The sequence below is a fragment of the Arachis stenosperma genome, chromosome 2 (genome assembly GCF_014773155.1).
Source record: "Arachis stenosperma cultivar V10309 chromosome 2, arast.V10309.gnm1.PFL2, whole genome shotgun sequence".
NCBI classification, from domain to species: domain Eukaryota; kingdom Viridiplantae; phylum Streptophyta; class Magnoliopsida; order Fabales; family Fabaceae; genus Arachis; species Arachis stenosperma.
The window spans coordinates 74,204,970-74,225,296 of record NC_080378.1 but is presented as its reverse complement, the minus strand read 5'-3'; the positions used below and the strand labels follow the sequence as shown (position 1 = coordinate 74,225,296).

Sequence of the window (20,327 nt, the reverse complement as noted above, 5' to 3'; positions counted from 1 at the left end):
TTTGCTTCTTGTAGTCTCTTCTTTAGTCCTGCCAGTATGACTTTGTTGGCTGCCTCGGCTTGCCCATTGGCTTGTGGGTGCTCCACCGAGGTGAACTGATGTTTGATTTTCATACTGGCTACTAAGCTTCTGAAGGTAGCATCGGTGAACTGGGTTCCATTATCCGTAGTGATGGAATAAGGTACCCCATATCTTGTGATGATATTTTTGTAGAGGAATTTTCGACTTCTTTGAGCGGTGATGGTGGCCAATGGTTCTGCTTCTATCCACTTTGTGAAATAATCTATTCCCACGATCAGGTATTTGACTTGTCCAGGCGCTTGGGGAAAAGGACCTAACAAATCCATTCTCCCTTTTGCAAAAGGCCATGGAGAAGTGATACTGATAAGCTCTTCTGGTGGAGCCACGTGGAAATTTGCATGCATTTGACATGGTTGACATTTTTTCACAAATTCTGTGGCATCTTTCTGCAAGGTAGGCCAATAGAATCCAGCTCGGATTACTTTCCTGGCTAGTGACCTTGCTCCGAGATGGTTACCGCAGATTCCACTATGTACTTCCTCCAATACCTCGGTGGTTCTTGAGGTCGGTACACACTTTAACAATGGTGTTGATATCCCCCTTCTGTAGAGGATATTTCTCACCAAGGTGTAGTGTTGTGCTTCCCTTCGGATCTTTTTAGCTTCTTTCTCCTCGTTAGGAAGGATGTCGAATTTCATGTATTCAACTAGGGGGTTCATCCATCCGAGGTTTAAACCGACTACCTCAAGTACTTCTTGCTTATCTTTTATTACTGAGGGTTCCTGGAGGGTTTCTTGGATCAGGCTTCTGTTGTTCCCTCCTGGTTTGGTACTTGCTAACTTGGATAGGGCGTCTGCTCTGCTGTTCAGATCCCGAGTTATGTGTTTGACCTCAGTTTCTGCAAAGCGCCCAAGGTATTCTAAAGTTTTTTCCAAGTACCTCTTCATATTTGGGTCTTTTGCCTGATACTCTCCACTTATTTGGGAGGTTACCACTTGCGAGTCGCTGTATATCATCACCTTTGTAGCACCGACTTCTTCTGCTAGTTTTAGCCCAGCAATCAAGGCTTCATATTCTGCCTGATTATTTGAGGCTGGGAATTCAAATTTTAGAGAAACCTCTATCTGGGTTCCTCTTTCATCTACCAATATTATGCCTGCGCCGCTTCCCGTTTTGTTGGAGGATCCATCTACGTAGAGTTCCCATGTAGTTGGTTTTTCCTCTTGATCCCCTGCGTATTCTGCAACGAAGTCGGCGAGGCATTGAGCTTTGATCGCTGTCCGAGTTTCATATCTTAAGTCGAACTCGGAGAGCTCTATTGCCCATTGAACCATTCTCCCTGCAACATCCGTTTTTTGGAGGATTTGCTTCATGGGTTGGTTCGTACGGACTCTTATGGTGTGAGCTTGAAAGTAAGGCCGTAACCTTCGCGAGGCTACTACCAAGGAGTAAGCAAACTTTTCTAGTTTGTGGTACCTTAGTTCGGGGCCTTGTAGAACTTTGCTGATGAAGTAGACTGGATGTTGTCCGACCTCGTCTTCTTTTATCAGGGCTGACGAGACAGCCTTGTCTGCTACGGACAAGTATAGGACGAGGTCTTTCCCAGGTACGGGTCGGGTTAGAATAGGAGGTTGGCTTAAAAACTTTTTGAACTCCTGGAATGCCTCCTCGCATTCAGGAGTCCATTCGAACTGGCATCCCTTTCTTAATAAGGAGAATAGTGGCAGGGATTTCAATGCCGAACCTGCCAAAAATCTGGAGAGAGCTGCAAGTCGGCCGTTTAGCTGCTGGACTTCTCTCAAACAAGTCGGGCTTTTCATTTCTAGGATGGCTCTACACTTGTCGGGATTAGCTTCGATCCCTCTTTGTGTTAGCATAAACCCTAGAAATTTCCCTGCTTCCACTGCAAAGGCGCATTTTGCGGGGTTTAGTCTCATCCCGTGCAGCCTTATGGTGTCGAAGACTTGAGAGAGGTCTGATAAGAGGTCGACTTCTTTCTTGGTCTTTACCAGCATGTCGTCGACATATACTTCCATTAGACTCCCTAGATGAGGGGAAAACACTTTATTCATCAACCTTTGATATGTGGCCCCTGCATTCTTTAATCCGAATGGCATGACCACGTAGCAGAAATTAGCTCTAGGTGTGATGAATGATGTTTTCTCCTGGTCGGGTTCGTACATCGGGATTTGATTATATCCCGAGTAGGCATCCATAAATGATAAGTATTGGTACCCCGAGCTAGAGTCTACTAGGGTATCAATACTTGGCAAGGGATAAGGGTCCTTAGGACATGCCTTATTTAGGTCGGTGTAGTCGACACACATTCTCCATTTGCCATTCTGTTTTTTGACTAGCACTACATTGGCTAGCCATGTTGGGTACTTGACTTCTCTGATGAAGCCAGCTTCCAGGAGCGCCTGTACTTGTTCTTCCACTATTAGGGCTCGTTCTGGGCCGAGCTTGCGTCTTCTTTGTTGTACAGGTCGGGATCCTGAATAAACCGAGAGCTTGTGGGACATGAGCTCGGGGTCAATCCCAGGCATGTCAGAGGCCTTCCAGGCGAAGAGGTCGGAATTATCTCTTAGGAGCCTAGTCAACCCTTGTTTTAGAGTTTCCCCTAGGTTGGCTCCTATATGAGTATTCTTCCCTTCCTCTTTACCAACCTGTATCTCCTCGGTTTTTCCTCCCAGTTGTGGTCGCAGCTCTTCTCTGGCCCTTGCGCCACCGAGCTCTATTGTGTTAACTTCTCTGCCATTTCCCCTTAGGTTTAGGCTTTCATTGTAGCACTTCCTTGCTAATTTCTGGTCTCCCCTTACCGTTGCTATTCCCGCTGAGGTCGGAAATTTCATGCAAAGGTGAGGAGTAGATACCACTGCTCCGAGTCGATTGAGGGTAGCTCTGCCGATTAGAGCATTATATGCTGACCCCACATCGATGACTATGAAGTCTATACTCAGAGTCTTTGATTTTTTCCCTTTTCCAAAAGTAGTGTGAAGGGGCAAAAATCCTAGTGGTTTTATTGGCGTGTCCCCTAGTCCGTATAGGGTGTCGGGGTAGGCTCTTAATTCTTTCTCATCTAACCCTAGTTTGTCGAAGGCGGGCTTAAAAAGAATGTCCGCCGAGCTTTCTTGATCTACTAGGGTTCTGTGGAGATGGGCATTGGCTAGAATCATAGTTATTACCACTGGGTCATCATGTCCAGGGATTATTCCTTGCCCATCTTCTTTAGTAAATGAAATGGTAGGGAGGTCGGAGGACTCTTCTCCGACCTGATAAACTCTTTTGAGATGTCTTTTGCGAGAGGATTTGGTAAGTCCCCCTCCCGCGAACCCTCCTGAGATCATATGGATATGTCTCTCTGGTGTCTGCGGTGGTGGGTCTCTTCTATCCATGTCTTCTCGCTTTCTTTTTCTGTGACCATCCGACCTTTCTATGAGATATCTATCAAGCCGACCTTCTCTAGCCAACTTTTCTATCACATTTTTAAGGTGTAACAGTCGTTTGTGGAGTGACCATATATCTTATGGTACTCGCAGTAATCGTTGCGGTTTCCCCCTTTTTTATTTTTAATGGGTCTAGGGGGTGGCAATCTCTCAGTGTTACAAATCTCTCTATATACGTCCACTATAGAGACTTTCAGAGGAGTATAAGAGTGATATTTTCTTGGTCTTTCGAGACCGAGTTCTTCCTTTTTCTTGGTTTCCCTTTCCCTCTCCTTTGTTGAGGGAGGGGGTCCGGGTCGCCAACTCAGGTCTCTTAATTTGGCGTTTTCCTCCATGTTGATGTACTTTTCAGCTCTTTCCTGTACATCACTCAAGGAGGTGGGGTGTCTTTTGGATATGGACTGCGAGAAAGGACCTTCCCTAAGTCCATTGACTAACCCCATTATTACTGCTTCGGTGGGTAGGTCTTGAATCTCCAAACATGCTTTGTTGAACCTTTCCATATAGGTTCGTAAAGATTCTCCGACCTCCTGTTTTATTCCCAGGAGGCTCGGTGCATGTTTCACTTTGTCTTTCTGGATTGAGAACCTCATCAAAAACTTCCTCGAGAGGTCTTCAAAACTAGTAACCGACCTCGGGGGGAGGCTATCGAACCACTTCATCGCTGCCTTCGATAGAGTGGTCGGGAAGGCCTTGCATTGTGTCGCGTCGGAAGCGTCAGCTAGGTACATCCAACTTTTGAAGTTGCTCAGGTGATGCTTCGGATCCGTGGTCCCGTCATAGAGGTCCATGTCAGGACTTTTGAAGTTTCTCGGAACTTTAGCCCTCATGATGTCCTCGCTGAAGGGATCCTCCCCTCCTAAAGGTGGTTCTTCGTGTTCATCGCGGGAGTTGCGACTTTTGAGGGAGGATTCCAACTGTAAGAGCTTTCTTTCTAACTCTTTTCGTCGTTCCATCTCCTCTTTTAGGCTCTTTTCAGTTTCCTTTTGTCGTTCTCGCTCCTGCTCTAATTGTTCCAGGCGGCTGTGGACTAATCCCATGAGTTCAGTTACATGGGGTGGTCCTTCTTTTTCTGATTCGCGCCCTTCTGAGGAGTTGACCTTCGGATTCTTTATTCCGGAAGTGCCTTCCCTGTGTTGATTATCGATTTCTTGGTGTAGGGTGAGGTCCACATCGTTGTTGCCTGTGTCCAGATTCTCCTGTTCAGAGTCTGTCTCCACATGGCCTTCTTCGTGGGATCTATCTGCCATCGTTGGATGATCTCTCAGGTCCCCGGCAACGGCGCCAATGTTACGATGGGTAACCGGAGATTAATAAGATGGATGGCTTTGGTTGGCCCAATCGTCCGCGGATGGTGGCTTCCGAGCTGGTTTGCACGTTGGGGCCTCCTTCCGACTTGTGCTCGTGAGTGAATGGGGGGTGGTACCTGCAAAGACACTCCGATGCCTAAGTTAGCAAGGGTGTGAGCAGGTCTAGAGAGTATTGGGCTTAGAGATACCTGAGGGGTGTCAGTGTATTTATAGTGGTGAGCCAATAACCACCGTTGGAGTAGTGCCATATTTTTAGGGTGTTAACCATCCCATTATCTTAGGGAGGTTAAGATATGGCTCGATAAAGTAGTTAGAGAGATTTTAGGGGCAGTTACTCATTTGAATGAGTGCTTATCTGCCAACTATTCTCCGTCCCGACTTCTTGGGAGTAAGTCGAGTTTGGCACCGACTTCTTAGTGTGAAGGTTGGTGCTTAGTAAGGCTCAATCCTCTGGACTAGGCCTTTTATTTAGTCCTGGACCTTTCATTATTGGGTCAGGGTATGAACAAGCTTTATAAAGACTTAATTGAACTTTATAAAAAGACTTATATATGTAATATTATTCAATATTTTTTCACTCATATTAATAGACATTTATTATTGCTTGTTTACATTTTCGGAACACATAACTCAACAATAAGCTTTTTTTTTTCTGTTGACTCAGTAATAAATAATAATAATGTTTAGGAAAGTGAAAACAAAGCAAGTAACCAAAGACTGACTTTTGACACGATAAAAAAAATTCTTTTATTGTTGCGTCAATTTCATGACACATGTCTCAAGAACAATGACACAGTGCACCATGAGTCCATTATCCTTTTCAAATGAGCTTCATGCTAAAACTCACCCTCTAATCTATGGTAGGAAGGGAATCCTCTCCCCGGTATTAATAAAAGGCAGATATTTCCATAAAGTGGGTCTAAAACACTTTTTGTAAAGATGTTATAGGTGTTACAATATAATTGGATATATTTATTAAACCGATTTAACAATTTAAATTTTAAAAAATCAGAAAAAATCGGTTTATTATAATAAAATCGACAAAGTATAAACATATTTTTTATGATCCACACTGAGTCACTCCGCCGCTGCAATGAAAACCCATACCTAACCCTAAGACGGCCACCTTCCTCCTTCTTCTTCTTGGTTGAACGCCGGCGTCGCTATTGCCGGCCTTATTGGTGTCGGCATCACTGCTTCGTTCTTACTTCTCCTCATGCGTTGTTGCTGCTACTCCTTTCTTCTCTTGCGCCGCCAACGAAATCTCTCCAAGGTGTCCCTCCGCCGTCTGTGCTTGCATTCTCTCTTTCGTCCGCTTCTCTTGTTCTGGTAAATCCGCTTCTCTATTCTGTAAAATTCTCTTCTCATATTTTGTTTTATTTCAATCAATCACATTAAATTAAAATTTTTTTTGCTACAATAGTCACCAGTATCTTATCTTTTATCGTTTAATTTAGTAAAGTGAATGCCTCTGTCTTTCATATTGTAAAAAATGTTTATTTTGTGGGAGAAGGTTTATGTAAATAAAAATTTTGATTCTGCTAAAGATTACCGTCCTGCACTTTAATTTTATGAGTAATCTAAAACTAGTGAGTAGCTTTATTTATTTTTAAATAGGTTGTTTATATCGAAGTCGAAATATCTAGATGCTTTGACCTTTTTTTATTCTTAATTTGTTTGGTCTCTTGATTGTTGTAATGGGGTGTTTAGTTTTTATTTTACTTGTAGCTGGATTTAATTTGATATAGTATATGGAGTTGTTGGAGTTGATGGTTTGGTTGGAGTCTTTCTCAACTTATATTTATTATTGTTCTTATACAATGCAGTCAGCTCCACCTCTCATCATTTTTTGTTTCATTTGTTTACTACTTTACCATGAATTTGTATTTTTCTTTAGTTTGCACAGTAGAGTTAAGGTTTCTTTGGTTAGTTTTTTTGTTGTTGTTGAAAATCATTACTAATTTATTACTGATTATTATCACTAAACATTGAATTTGTTGCTATTTGCTGAAAACGATGGCGCGAGGAGGGAGAACAACGCGGGTGCACCACGGCGTCGGCAAAGAGAACAACGCACAAAGAGGAGAGAAGGACGGTGTTGAGAGACTGAGCAGTGAACACGACGCAGAGAGAAAGACTGAGAACAATGCCGGTTGCTGGGCTGGACGGCGACGACAGAAACTAGAGAAGAGTAGAGATGGTGATTTTGTTAGAAGAGAGGGAGAGGGAATGATGGTGGCAGATAGCAACCAGAGGAGAGGCAGAGAGAATATGAGGATTTTTAAAATTAATAAATTTACAACGAGGGCATTATAGTAATTTTTTATTTAAAAAAACAATTTACTTGGTCTAATATCATTAATTGGTTCAAATAAAAAAAACCAGTTTATAATAAAAAAAACCATTAAAATAAACCGAATTTAATTGATACCACATGTCAAGTATTAATTGGTGGAAATTTTATGTCTTTAAAAAAAGACGTTTCTTGTATCTTTATAGTAGTGGCCCCCTTAATAAAAATTAACCCCATCCAGCATAGTTATTAAATTTAAATTGCACTCATCCGTTCGACTGAAAAATTAATAAATTAGATTCTATATTAATTTGGTCTAAATTTTTAACCGTTTTTATAATAATTAAAGAATGATTTGGTAATTTACTTCATTCAATGTAATAACAAACACATTCAAAGGAAGAAAATATTACTTTTGATCGCATCGATGCTAAACTCTCCTCTTTTGTCTATGCTTGCGTGTGGACTTTTACGCTTTTCGTCTTATCATTTTTATCTTTCGAATGTAATAAAAGCGAGGAACTGCAACAGACGTAATTGTGAAATGATAAAAAATTTATTTTTATTGTTTATTCTTTACTAGAATATGTTTTCATTTAATACTGACTTATGAGAATGAAGAGAACGAAAAAATATAACTTATAAATTTTTTTTAATTTAACAAATTTAATAATGTAATAATTTTATTTTTTATTGTGTCATCCTAAATGGTCACATCACTCAATAACATTCTACCTGATTTTTACTCTCGTCAAAAAAATTACTCAAATCTCAAAAAAGTAAAAATGATAACAAAATTTTATATTTGTGTATATAAATGGCTCATTAAAAAATTAGAGATATATTTATTCATTGTATAAAAATTCGTGTATACATTTGTCCATTTTTTTTAAATTTTAACTGTAATAATTATAGTTATCTTTATGACACCGTTTAATTTAACACACATCATTTTTGTCTCTTCTCTTGTTCTGCTAATTATTTTTTCTTCTTCAGCATCACTCCATCTCTTCATTTTTGAGAAACTCCCATCTCTCCAAGCTAATGATTTTTTATAATGCCATGCGTTGCTAATGAGAAGCCACCACAAATACTGGTTGACGACAACACATCTCTGCCTTTAACATTGAAGTTTTAGTGTCTTCCTTGACAATTTTATAACTAATTAACCTTCAAATTAAAGTAATTTTTTTTTATCATTAGTCATTTCAAAAGACTTTGTTCATAACTAGTTTCTGATTGTTCTTGATTGTCATTATTGTTCCATCTTAAAATATTATTAAAAATTAAATAATGATTTTCTTTGTTTCATTTATCAATGTCGATAGCATAAGTAAATTAACAACTTAAATAGATGAGGAGATATTACATTAACAACTTAAATAGATAAAATGTTACATTTTATTGTCTAAACAAAATTGTGTGAATAAAAACTTAATTTTATATAAGGTCGAACATGGCAATGGTATCATCAACATCAATATCAACATCTATACCCAAATAGATAACATCCATGTGAAGAAGAAGGAGGGTCGGGTAGAAGAACCAAAGTCAAAAGTATAGCAACATTATCAACGTCAATTTTGATGGCATGTAAAGATGGAACTATGCAAGGAAGAAAATATAACTACTAGAAGAAACAAATTTCAAAATAGTAGTGACATCATCTACATCAACATCAATAGTAAGATAAAGTGATGTGAAAAAGAAGAAAAGTTTAACGAATATAAAAAATAATTATTTGTGGGTGAAATAAAAATAGTGCAATAATAAAGATCATTATAATTATTACCGTTAAAATTAATAAAGGGATTAGATTAAGTATTGAAACGTATAGTTATTAAAATTGAATCCACAATCAACCCAATAAAATTATTGAATTACTAAATTAGTGGTTCAACTGATAAATTATTAGTCAGAATCGTTTAATATGATAATAATTAAATAAATTTATAAAATTATATATTAAAATCAAAATTTATACAATAAAAATGAAAATATACAATATTTAATAATGCTTTTTTATATAATATATGATATGTAAATTATTAGCACTAATAACTAGAGTAGTGGCAATCCGAAGTTTTATAAGATATATAAAATTATTAGCACCATATCTTTTAAGAGGCCATTTGGCTTACTAATATAGAAGTGGTAGGTTGAAAATTTTGTCATTGTGCTTTTGAAATTTGTTCGGTTGTTTGGGTACCGGATGGTTCGGGTAGAATAGGTGGAATTGGGAACGCTTCGGTCACGGTCGTGCTTGGGTCTGGTCTACCGGGTAGCCGAGCTCTCGTTGTGGAAGGAGGGGGTGTCACCTGCAAAGACACTCCGACGCTCTAGTCAGTTAGTGTGCAGGTGAGAAAGTGGGTTAGGTGGAGTGTGTGACGTACCCTGGGGAAAGGGCAGGTCCTTCCCCATTTATACTGTGTCGGAGGTGGGCCCTGAGGGGATGGGCCCACTTTCCTCGAAGCTTCCTCACAGCTGTGTTGGGGGGCTGGTGAGGACGCGTGTCCAGGCATCATGGCAGGTGCGGAGTACCTAACCACTCGGGTCGGAGTCTCAAGGGGTCGGGTCGACCCGTATATATTTTGGGTCAGGCCGTAACAGTGCCCCCCAACGCGCCGACAATCAGCCGCATGGGCTGTTGGTGGCGGGTTCCCTTTATTCCTGGTCGCTAGGTCGGCCGTTCGTGTGGGGACGCGCCATTCGCATGCGTGCCCGTTCGTTATTCGGGGCGCTCATTCGTCGCCTCGTTTCTCGCGCGGGGCATTGAATGCTCATAATGGATTGAAAACCCCATAGGCAAAGACCATTTTGCCCCTAGACCTTTCGCGCTCTCCCTAAGGCAGTTTTAAACAGTTTCGCATATTCTTCTTCCATTCTTGTTTCTCCTATCCATTTTCGCTCCTCTTTTTTCTTGCATTCCCCATCGTCCAAGGGCTCTTTTTAGCATTCTCGCATGTTTCGCTTCTTGCCAAACTTCCCCACTAATCCAGGTAATTTTTGTCTTCCTTCTGCCTCAATGGTTTTCTGCATGCTTGTTATAGGTGTCTGTTGCTTTTTATTTCTGTGGGTAGTAGCTTTTTTTTTTTTTTTTTAGTATGGTGTGCCAAGGGGGTTACCATTCTGGACTTGGTTTTAATTGGTCTCCCCCCTAGCTATGCTTAGTTTGGGTTGTAGGATAGGTGGTATGTGGGTTTTTCCGGGCTCCCGACCTCATGGACTAATCGAGCGGTGCCCCCACTGTAGGTATGCCTCGTGTTGTCGGCCGGGCTTCCACTTCCGCTCCGGGTTACGACCCGTATGCCTGGGTTGTTTTCGACCTCAGGGACTCCCCCAACCAGATGGGTAAGGAAGAACTCACGGAATTCCGTTAGGCGGAGTACCTGTGTGGGGGTACCGACGAGGAGGCTAATTACGACGTGTATGTTCCTGCTCCTCACGAGCGGTTGTATGAGATAAACTTCAACGCCCCCTGGGTTGCCGACTGGATCTGGTTTTACAAGGCCATGTTCACTCAAGTAGGGGTTCGCATCCCTTTCTCTCCCTTCCAGATGGGCCTTCTTAACCGGATCTCGGTAGCGCCATCACAGCTGCATCCGAACAGTTGGGCTTCAATCCGCTGCTTCGAGATGGTGTGCGAGGACTTGGAGCTGCCGATCTCTGTCGACGTCTTCCTATATTTCTTTAATCTTACGAACCCTTCGAAGGAAGGGAAACATAAAAAGGGGTTCATGTCCTTCCGGTCTGCCCGGGGTCGGAGGATTTTTGGCTTGTTTGAGGACTCTTATCATGGGTTCAAGGACAAGTATTTTAAAGTTCGGCCGGTTAAGGGTCGTCACCCTTTTTGGTTGTCGTTGGAAAGGGAGCGCCTCATCCCAACGTACTGGAGTTTCGGGGCGGGGTCCAATCCCTTCATCAAGGTTACCTACAAAGGGATGTCGGCTGTGGACCGCAAGGTAGCCGACATACTGTGGGCCATTTTTGGGAGGAATAATGTGAATCCCCACCTCCTTATGGGTAGCCGCAAGGCCGCCTGAGATTATATTCGTGAGTTGTCTTTGTCGTGTCGTTGTTTCCATGATTGTTTATTCTTGCCATTGTACTAATTGCTAACTTGTTCGTTCCTTGTTTGTAGTGGGACTTTCTGCCGAAGTGACCGGCATGGAGAACTTGTTCCAAACTTTCCTTCAGGAGGATGACGCCGAAGAGGCCGGGGGACAATTAGCGGCGGTCCCTGAGGGCGAGGCGGCCCAGAAGGCACCCACACCTCCCGACGTCCCTGTGATCACGAGTGTTGCCACTCCGACGTCCGCGCCCCTAAGTCAGGAAGTGGCCGTTCCGGGGCACTCGTCTTCTTCACGTCGGGAGGAGGAGGAAAAGCTGTCTGTCATTCCCACCCCCAAGAGACAGAGGTCGCAGTCTAGTCCCTAGGGGGTCCTTACTGTCATGGATGCTCAGTTGCTCCCTGGCACGGAGGAACATTTCCATGGTACCGACCTCTCTGGGCAGGCACGATGGATGTACCGCACCCTCCTTCGCGGCGAGGCCATAGCCCGGAAGGCTGAGTTCGAGCTTTCGGGTATGGCCTCGCTTCGTCGGAAGCTTGAGTCCTCGGTCGCCACTAACAACAAGTTTAAAGCTTAAGTTGAAACACTCCAAGGGCAGCTAGTCGAGGCGGGGAATAAGCTCGAGGCCGCCGAGAAAAAGACTGCGTCGGCCGAGGAGAAGTTAAAAACTGCCGATGCGTTTGTGTCTCGTCTGACGGAGCAAGAGATGACCCTGAAGAGCCAGTTGAGCGCCGCGCAAAGTCGGATGGCCGCTTTGGAGAAAGACGGGACGACGCGGTTGCGGTTGCTAAGACTGCTCGGGATGAGGCCGACGCGTTCAAGAAAAGACATAAGGAGGTTAAGGAGCAGGGCAAGAATGTGATTTTCATGACTGAGAAGGCCCTCAAAGCTCAAGTGAAGATTATTTCTCCTGATTTCGATGTGTCGGCAATTGGCGTCTTCAAAACCATCAAGGATGGGAAGGTTGTCGACATGCCGAAGAAATGATATTTGTAATTTTGAACTTTTTGTAGAACCGTTGTTCGGATCGAAACTTTTTGTGCCCGTTAGTGGGTTTGCCGGTTTGTTCGCGCGTACGTTTGATTTGCTTGTTTTATTTCAATGTCCGTTGGTTTACTCGCCTTTACCGTTAAGTCGGCATTTATTTGTGGTCGCGTTTTTTCTTGTTATGGCCGTTTATTATGTCCTTGGCCTAGGGGGCTCCCGGGGTGATCAGCCCCGAGGCCGTGTATCCTCGTTTGCACGGTGGTCGCTTAAGAGAAAGTAAACATGAAATAACAAAAGTATAGACAAGCATAGCAATTGGTAACTAAGCAAATCTTATCACTGTAACAAAGGTATTGAGGTGTTGTTACAAAGTAAGTGACTTAGGAGTAAAACCTTCTTAAGTTATCTGCGTTCCATGTCCTCGGGATCTCTTTGCCATTGAGTTTTTCCAGCTTGTATGCGCCCTTGCCGATCACCTCTTTGACTCTGTAGGGTCCTTCCCAGTTTGCTGCCAGTTTGCCCTCTCCCGGGGTCGGCAGGCCGACGTCGTTGCACCTTAGGACGAGGTCGTTTGCTTCAAACTTTCTTTTGAGTGCTTTGGTGTTGTAGCGCAGGGCCATTCTTTGCTTTAACGCTGTTTCAGCCAAGTGGGCCATCTCCCTGGCTTCATCTATCAGGTCCTTCTCTACAGCTTCCTCTACTCCCTTCAGAAGTAGTCGTTGGCTCGGTTCCCCAATTTCCACACGTATTACCGCATCTAGCCCGTACGTTAGTCGAAAGGGGGTCTCCTTAGTAGAAGATTGCTCGGTTGTACGGTAGGACCAGAGGACCGAGGCGAGCTCGTCGGCCCAAGCACCCTTCTTATTGTCCAGCCGCTTCTTAAGTCCTAGCAGGATGATCTTGTTTGCGGACTCGACCTGTCCGTTTGTTTGGGGGTGTTCCACCGAGGAGAACCTCTGTTTTATTCCCAGGCCGGTGAGGAACTCTGTGAATTTCTTGTCGGTGAACTGTGTTCCGTTGTCCGAGAAGACGGCTTCCGGGATACCGAACCGTGTTATCACTTGCCTCCACATGAATTTCCTGCAATTGGACGAGGATATGCTGGCCAGCGGCTCGGTCTCTATCCATTTGGTGTAGTAGTCAATAGCGACTATGAGGTACTTGACTTGTCCGGGGCCAACCGGGAAGGGCCCTAAGAGGTTGACTCCCCATTGTGAGAATGGCCGGGAAGACGTTAGCAGGCTTAGCTCGGAAGTCGGCGCTCTATGGAAATTGGCGTTTTCTTGGCATTTGACACACTTCCTAACGAATTCCTTCGAGTCTGCCATCATTGATGGCTAATAGTACCCTGCCCGGATTAATTTTCTCGCCAGGGCTTTGCCTCCTATGTGATAGCCGCAGCACCCTTCATGGACTTTCCTGAGGACGTAGTCCGTTTGGTCGGGGTGCAGGCATTTCAGTAGGGACTGGTTGAATCCTTTCCTGAACAACTGACCCTGGATGATTGCATATCTGGTTGCTTCCCTTCTCAGCTTCTTGGCATCTTTTTCATTGTCGGGAAGTTTATCTTTTTCTAAGAAGTCCGTGATGGGGTCCAACCATGAGGGGTTTAGCTTTGAGAGGTGCAAGGTGATTGCCGGCTCCTTCATCATTCCTTGGATGAGAGATCGGTTACCCTCTCCCGGTTTGGTGCTAGCCAACTTCGATAGGAGGTCTGCCCGTGTGTTCCTTTCCCTCGGAACGTGGTGGATCGTGACTTCCTCAAACTTCCGGCTCAAATCCTTGACTTTCTCCAAGTACTTTTGTAGTAGCGAGTCCCTGGCTTGGTAGCTCCCGTTCAGTTGGGAGGTGACAACCTGTGAATCGCTGCATATTTCCAACCTTGTCGCTCCGACCTCCGTTGCTAGGGTTAAGCCTCCTATAAGGGCTTCGTATTCTGCTTGGTTGTTCGAAACGGGGAATTCAAACTTGATCGACTGCTCGTACACGACCCCGGCCGGGCTCTCTAGGATGATCCCGGCGCCCCCGGATGTCTGATTGGAGGCCCCATCCACATGGAGCCTCCACCGTGTGCCCGTTTCTTCGGTTGGTTCTCCCGTTACTTCAACCAAAAAATCTGCCATTGCTTGCGCCTTGATCGCTTGTCGGGGCTCGTACCGTATGTCGTATTGGTAGAGTTCGATGGACCAAGTCATCATTCTTCCCGCCAAATCGGGTTTCTGGAGTACTTGCCGGATTCCTTGGTCCGTCCTCACGACTATCTGGTGGCCTTGGAAGTATTGTTTTAACCTCCTCGAGGTGGTCAAGAGTGCCAGAGCTAGCTTTTCCAGTTTGCTGTACCTAAGTTCCGCCCCTTGTAGGGCTCTGCTCACGAAATAGACCGGCTGCTGAGCCCTTTCTTCTTCTCGTATCAAGACCGCGGTCAGGGCTTCTCCTGTTATGGCGAGGTACAAGTATAACGGCTCTCCGGCCTTTGGCTTTCCGAGTACGGGGGGCGTCGCTAGGATTTCCTTGAAGTGCTTGAAAGCTTCCTCGCATGCGGGCGTCCATTCGAACGCTATCCCTTTCCTCATGAGGTTAAAGAAGGGTAGGGCCCTTGTTGCCGAGGCTCCGAGGAAACGGGATAACGAGGTTAGTCGACCTGCCAATCTTTGGACGTCCTTGACACAACCCAGACTCTTCATTTGGAGTATTGCTTGGCATTTCTCAGGGTTGGCTTCTACCCCCCTTTGGGTTATCATGAATCCTAGGAACTTCCCGGCTTCCATGGCGAGGCACACTTCATGGGATTAAGCCTCATACCGTGTTGTCGGAGAGACGCGAATACACTTCTCAGGTCATTCAGGAGGTCATTGGGTCGCGCAGTCTTCGCGAGGATGTCATCTACATAAACCTCTACTGTTTTGCCTATGAGGTTGTCAAATATTTTATTCATCAGTCTTTGGTATGTTGCTCCCGCATTTTTTAGGCCGAAAGGCATTACCCTGTAGCAGAAGGTTCCTCCTGGCGTTATAAATGCTGTTTTAGCCTCGTCGGGCCGGTGCATCGGTATCTGGTTGTAGCCGAAGTAGGCATCCATGAAGCTCAGGTACCGGTAGCCTGCCGCCGCGTCGACGAGCGCATCTATGTTGGGGAGGGGGAAGCAGTCCTTAGGGCATGCCTTGTTGAGGTCGGAGTAGTCTACGCACATTCTCCATTTGCCGTTGTGCTTTTTTACTAGAACTACGTTCGAGAGCCAGGTCGAGTAGTCTAGTTCCCGTATAAAGCCCACTTCAAGGAGGCTGGCCGTCTGCCTGGCCACCTCCTCCGCCCTTTTGCGTGACATCTTTCTCCTCCTCTGAGCCACCAGGCGGGCTTCCGTTTTGACAGCCAGGTGATGCGACATGACTTTGGGGTCTATGCCCGGCATGTCGGCCGGCATCCAGGCGAACAAGTCCACATTGGCCCTGATCATTTCCACCAAGGGTTCCTTCAATTCTTGGGGAAGGTTTCTATTGACAAACGTGAACTTGTCTTCCGTGTCCCCGACCCTGAACTTCTCCAGGTCCCCCTCCAGTTCCGATCTGGGCTTGTCGTCAACCCTGGCGTCCAAGTCAGCCAGGAACACCCCTGACGCCTCTTTGGATTTCTTCCTTAGGGAGAGGCTGGCGTTGTCGCAAGCGACTACCGTTTCCAGGTCTCCCCTTATGGACCCTATAGATCCGTCGTCGGTAACAAACTTCATGACTAGTAGTTTTGTGCTGATTATTGCTTCAACATCGTTAATTATCTTTCTCCCCAAAATGATGTTATAGGCCGTGGAATCTCGGAGAATCACGAATTTAGCCATCGCCGATCTCCGGCCTTGGGCCTGTCCCACTGAAATCGGCAGGGATATTACTCCATCTGGCTTGATGAAGTGGTCGCCCAACCCAATGACCCCGTGCTGGTGAGTCGACAGGTCGGCGTCCCTTAGCCCCAATGCGTCAAACACGTTGCGGAACATGATGTTCGAGTCTGCCCCCGTGTCGACATGGATTCGTTTGACGAGACCGGTTCCCACTCTGGCCGTAATGACCATGGGTGGGTTTTCAGGGGCCTCGTCGAACCACTGGTCTTCCGGTCCGAAAGAGATGGAAGGGGGCTTCTTAGAGCTTCGCGCCAGCGAGGAGGAAACCGCCAAGACCTTAGCATCTTTCTTGTGCGCCGATCGCGACCTTGGCGCGGCGTTTTTGGCTGTCACTACGTTTATCACGGTGAGACCGTGATCTCTGTCTTCCGGCTCTTATCGCCGCTTTGCCGACCGGGCTTTGCCTTCTTCGTCTTGGTCGCGATGACGCCTCCTCGGCTCCCTTATGAGATGGGAGAATTCTGTTAATTTACCCTCCCTTATCGCTTGTTCCAGTGCATCTTTCAGGTCAAAACAGTCCTGTGTTTGGTGACCGTAGCCCTTGTGATAGTCACAGTAAAAGTTCTTGCTTCCCCCCGTACGGTCCTTGAGTGGTCGGGGCTTCGGCAGAATTCCTTTCTCGGCAATTTGCTGATAAACTTCCATGATGGGAAGAGTGAGCGGAGTGTAGTTGGTGAATTTCCCGACCCGGGGGAATGGCCTGGGTGCCTTGTTCGGCGCTCCTTCCCTGGCTTGTTCTTTTTGTCTTTCCCCGTTTCCTTGCTGCCTAGGTAGATTATAGCCGGAGTGCCGTTTATTGGCAGCCACGACTTGGCTGACTTCCTCGTCATTGATGTACTCTTTGGCTACTGTTTGGATCTCGTGCATCGTCCAAACTGGTTTCGTGGTAAGGTGCTTTCGAAAGTCCTCGTTGAGGAGGCCGTTCGTCAGACAAAGGCTGGCCACCGAATCGGTTAGGCCGTCAATTTCCAAGCATTCGTCGTTGAACCGGTCCAGGTATTTTCTGGTCGGCTCTCCCTGTCTCTGGGTTATCCCCAGAAGGTTGGTCGGGTGCTTTGCCTTTGCTATTCGTGTTGTGAATTGGGCTAGGAAGGCACGGCTGATGTCCGAAAACCCATGGATGGACCCCTGCGGGAGGCCGTTAAACCATCTGATCGCGGATCCTGCTAGAGTCACCGGGAAGGCTCGGCATCTCACCTCGTCCCCTACTCCCTCCAGATTCATCCTAGCTTCGAAGGCTGTGAGGTGTTCCAGAGGGTCTTGAGTTCCATCGTACCTCATGTCCGTCGGTTTATCGAAGTGCTTCGGCAACTGGACTTCGAGGATGGATCGATGGAATGGGGTGGCGCCCATTATCACGGGTCGTCGTGTCCTCTCGGACCTCTCTTCCTCGTCTTTGCGACCTCGTCCCGTGTAGCGCGTTTCCTTGCCTCGGGAGTAGATGATTATGTCATTTCGTCTTCTCGGGATGGGTGACTCTTCACGAGTGCTCTCCGCTTCCGTTTGGGATGCGAGGTGCGTCGTAGACGACTTCGGTGGGAGTCTCTCTCTTGGCTTTCAGGAGATGGGGAGTAGCTAGGATCAGTGGTTCGTCGGTCGTGCTCCTGGTCGGCCAGCTGCCGTTCCAGGTTCTAGACCCTATGGCGTAGCTCCTGCATTATTATGGCGCTGTCGCCGCCAGTTCCCTCGAAGGGTCGCGTCCTTGTGTGTGGTTCAGTGCGTTGTCGGGGGGACCTTCGCCGTCCTCTTAGCGAGGCGACGGAGGCTGCCCCCTCTGCTCCGGCTCCTCGGCCTTGGTCTCCGGGGCCCGGCACGACGTCCATTTAGGCGTCCCCACAGACGGCGCCAATGTTCAGTTGTTCGGGTACCGGACGGTTCGGGTGGAATAGGTGGAATTGGAAACGCTTCGGTCACGGTCGTGCTTGGGTCTGGTCTACCGGGTAGCCGAGCTCTCGTTGTGGAAGGAGGGGGTGTCACCTGCAAAGACACTCCGACGCTCTAGTCAGTTAGTGTGCAGGTGAGAAAGTGGGTTAGGTGGAGCGTGTGACGTACCCTGGGAGAAGGGCAGGTCCTTCCCCATTTATACTGTGTCAGAGGTGGGCCCTGAGGGGATGGGCCCACTTTCCTCGAAGCTTCCTCACAGCTGTGTTGGGGGGCTGGTGAGGACGCGTGTCCAGGCATCATGGCAGGTGCGGAGTACCCAACCGCTCGGGTCGGAGTCTCAAGGGGTCGGGTTGATCCGTATATATTTTGGGCCAAGCCGTAACAAAATTAATTCTATATTTTATTATTTTATTATTTTGAATGACATTTATTTAAGTTGACTAATAAATTAAAGGCTAATTTGGATAAGCAGCTTAATTAATTTTATTTTAAAAAATAGTTTAAACAATAAACACTTATATTAAAAGTAACTTATAAATAAATTATTTTGTGTTTGATTTTTAATTTTAAAATTATTTATTTTAAGAAAAGAATAATAAAAAAATTTTATTATAAGAGAAGTTATTTTTTTTAACTTCTCTATAAGTATTAAAATAACTTTTTAAAAAATTGTAATTTAATTTTAAAAATTATACTATACATTAATAATATATATTTTTATAAATTAAAAATTAAACAAAAAATAATTTATAAAACTATCCCAACGAACTTAATTACTAGACTAATGCAGCTTGATAAAATAAAGTGTCTTTAAAACATGTTAATTAAACCGTGAAATGATTTCGAGGAGCAATCCTAATAACTAATAAGCAATCTAGGGCTACTCGCTAAGGTTTTATGGGCCCTGATTAAATTAACTTGGGTTTTATTGCCCTACTGCCACAACTCAAGAAAGAAACATTTTGACAAATGACCGTCCAAAAACAATAAACCCAAAGCAAAGTGGACAAGTGGGAGTGTTTGTAGGATCTATTTTTTTGGACGGGACCCAGGCCAACAGACCAGCCCAGATCCAGTACATTGACAATATCAAATATTTTATACTATTGTATAATTACGTCAGTTTTTTTAAATTATTGATTAATATAAAAAAATATTATTTTTATTAATATAATATTATATAATTAAATATATGTATAAAATTATTTTAACTATACATTAAAATTAAATTTTTAGTTTATTTTCAAAATATAAAAGTTTACACAAGTAAACTTTAGCTAAGATAGTACATTATATTTTTTATTTTTAGTATGCTACACTCAAATTTAAATTAATATAATCTTTATCTTTATCTTTATCTTTATTTTTATCTTTATCTTTATCTTTATCTTTATAGTAATACAAATGGGAGTTCATTTGTTGACGTGGCGCTCATACGTTAAATCTAGAAGTTTATTTGCTTAGGTGTCGTCACTAGAAATTTAGATTTATATTTATAAATTGTAAATTATAAATTATTATTTATTGAGGTTGTTATTTTCAAATTTTAAATTATTTGTTTGGGTTGTTATACTTAGGTTGTTATTTTTTAAATTTTAAATTATTTTATTTAGGTTATTAATTTTTAAATTTTAAATTATTTTATTTAGGTTGTTATTTTTTAAATATTAGATTTTTGTACTTAAGTTATTATTTTTTAAATTTTAAATTATTTTATTTATGTTTTTATTTTTTAAATTTTAACACTATTTTTTAAAAATTTGTTGATTCTTTTTAACACTATTTTTTAAATTTTTATAGATTTTTTTTCAAAAATTACAGTTACATACGTAAATTTAAATATATTTACGTTAATTTAGAATTTTAAAAATTGTTAATATATTTATTTATTTTATCTACAAATTTAATTTAAATTAAAGTCAATCAAATTTAAAAAATTTTAGCTATGAGTCAACTATAAAAGTATAAGTTATGAAAAATGTGTAGCACCACAATTAAAGTATACCAATCCCTTTCTTTACATACATCCAAAATCTAAAATTTCTCTACTTATTCCAATGGCTGGTATTCACAAAATCGCAGAAATCAATCATACAATCGACAATTTGTGTGTATATATACGAGTGATACAGTTATGGACACTACCAAATTATGAACATTTTTCATTGCCATACTCAATTGAGATGGTTTGGCTCGATCAAGACGTGAGTTTTCTACTAATATTTTTTATTTTATTTTAAAAATATTATTTATATTTTAAATTTGTTTGTTTATCCCCATCTAATTTTTCTTTGATTTTTGTTTATCAATTCTAGGGAGGAAAAAATACACAGTTAAGAGGGTTCTTGTGTCTCGATTCGTGAATTTGTTAAAGGAAGGAACATCTTACCAAACAAGATATTTTGGTGATGGACTCAACGAGGG

At 43.7% G+C, this 20,327-nt stretch overlaps 2 protein-coding genes across 2 annotated transcripts; both read right to left on the bottom strand.

Annotated features, from left to right (window-relative positions):
- Nucleotides 1–13,467: 13,467 nt before the first annotated feature.
- Nucleotides 13,468–14,814, bottom strand: LOC130963018 (uncharacterized). The gene has a single exon (XM_057889170.1). It carries the CDS (start codon nt 14,812–14,814, stop codon nt 13,468–13,470), a length of 1,347 nt encoding a protein of 448 aa, XP_057745153.1.
- A 1,580-nt stretch (nt 14,815–16,394) lies between these two features.
- Nucleotides 16,395–17,372, bottom strand: LOC130963017 (uncharacterized). Its single transcript, XM_057889169.1, has one exon. The coding sequence runs from the start codon at nt 17,370–17,372 to the stop codon at nt 16,395–16,397; it is 978 nt and encodes a 325-aa protein (XP_057745152.1).
- Between the last annotated feature and the right edge of the window lie 2,955 nt (nt 17,373–20,327).

What these genes read in the sequence shown, in the direction of transcription:
- LOC130963018 (XM_057889170.1), bottom strand. Translation starts at nt 14,814, where the DNA reads ATGAAGAGTCTGGGTTGTGTCAAGGACGTCCAAAGATTGGCAGGTCGA.
- LOC130963017 (XM_057889169.1), bottom strand. Translation starts at nt 17,372, where the DNA reads ATGGGCGCCACCCCATTCCATCGATCCATCCTCGAAGTCCAGTTGCCG.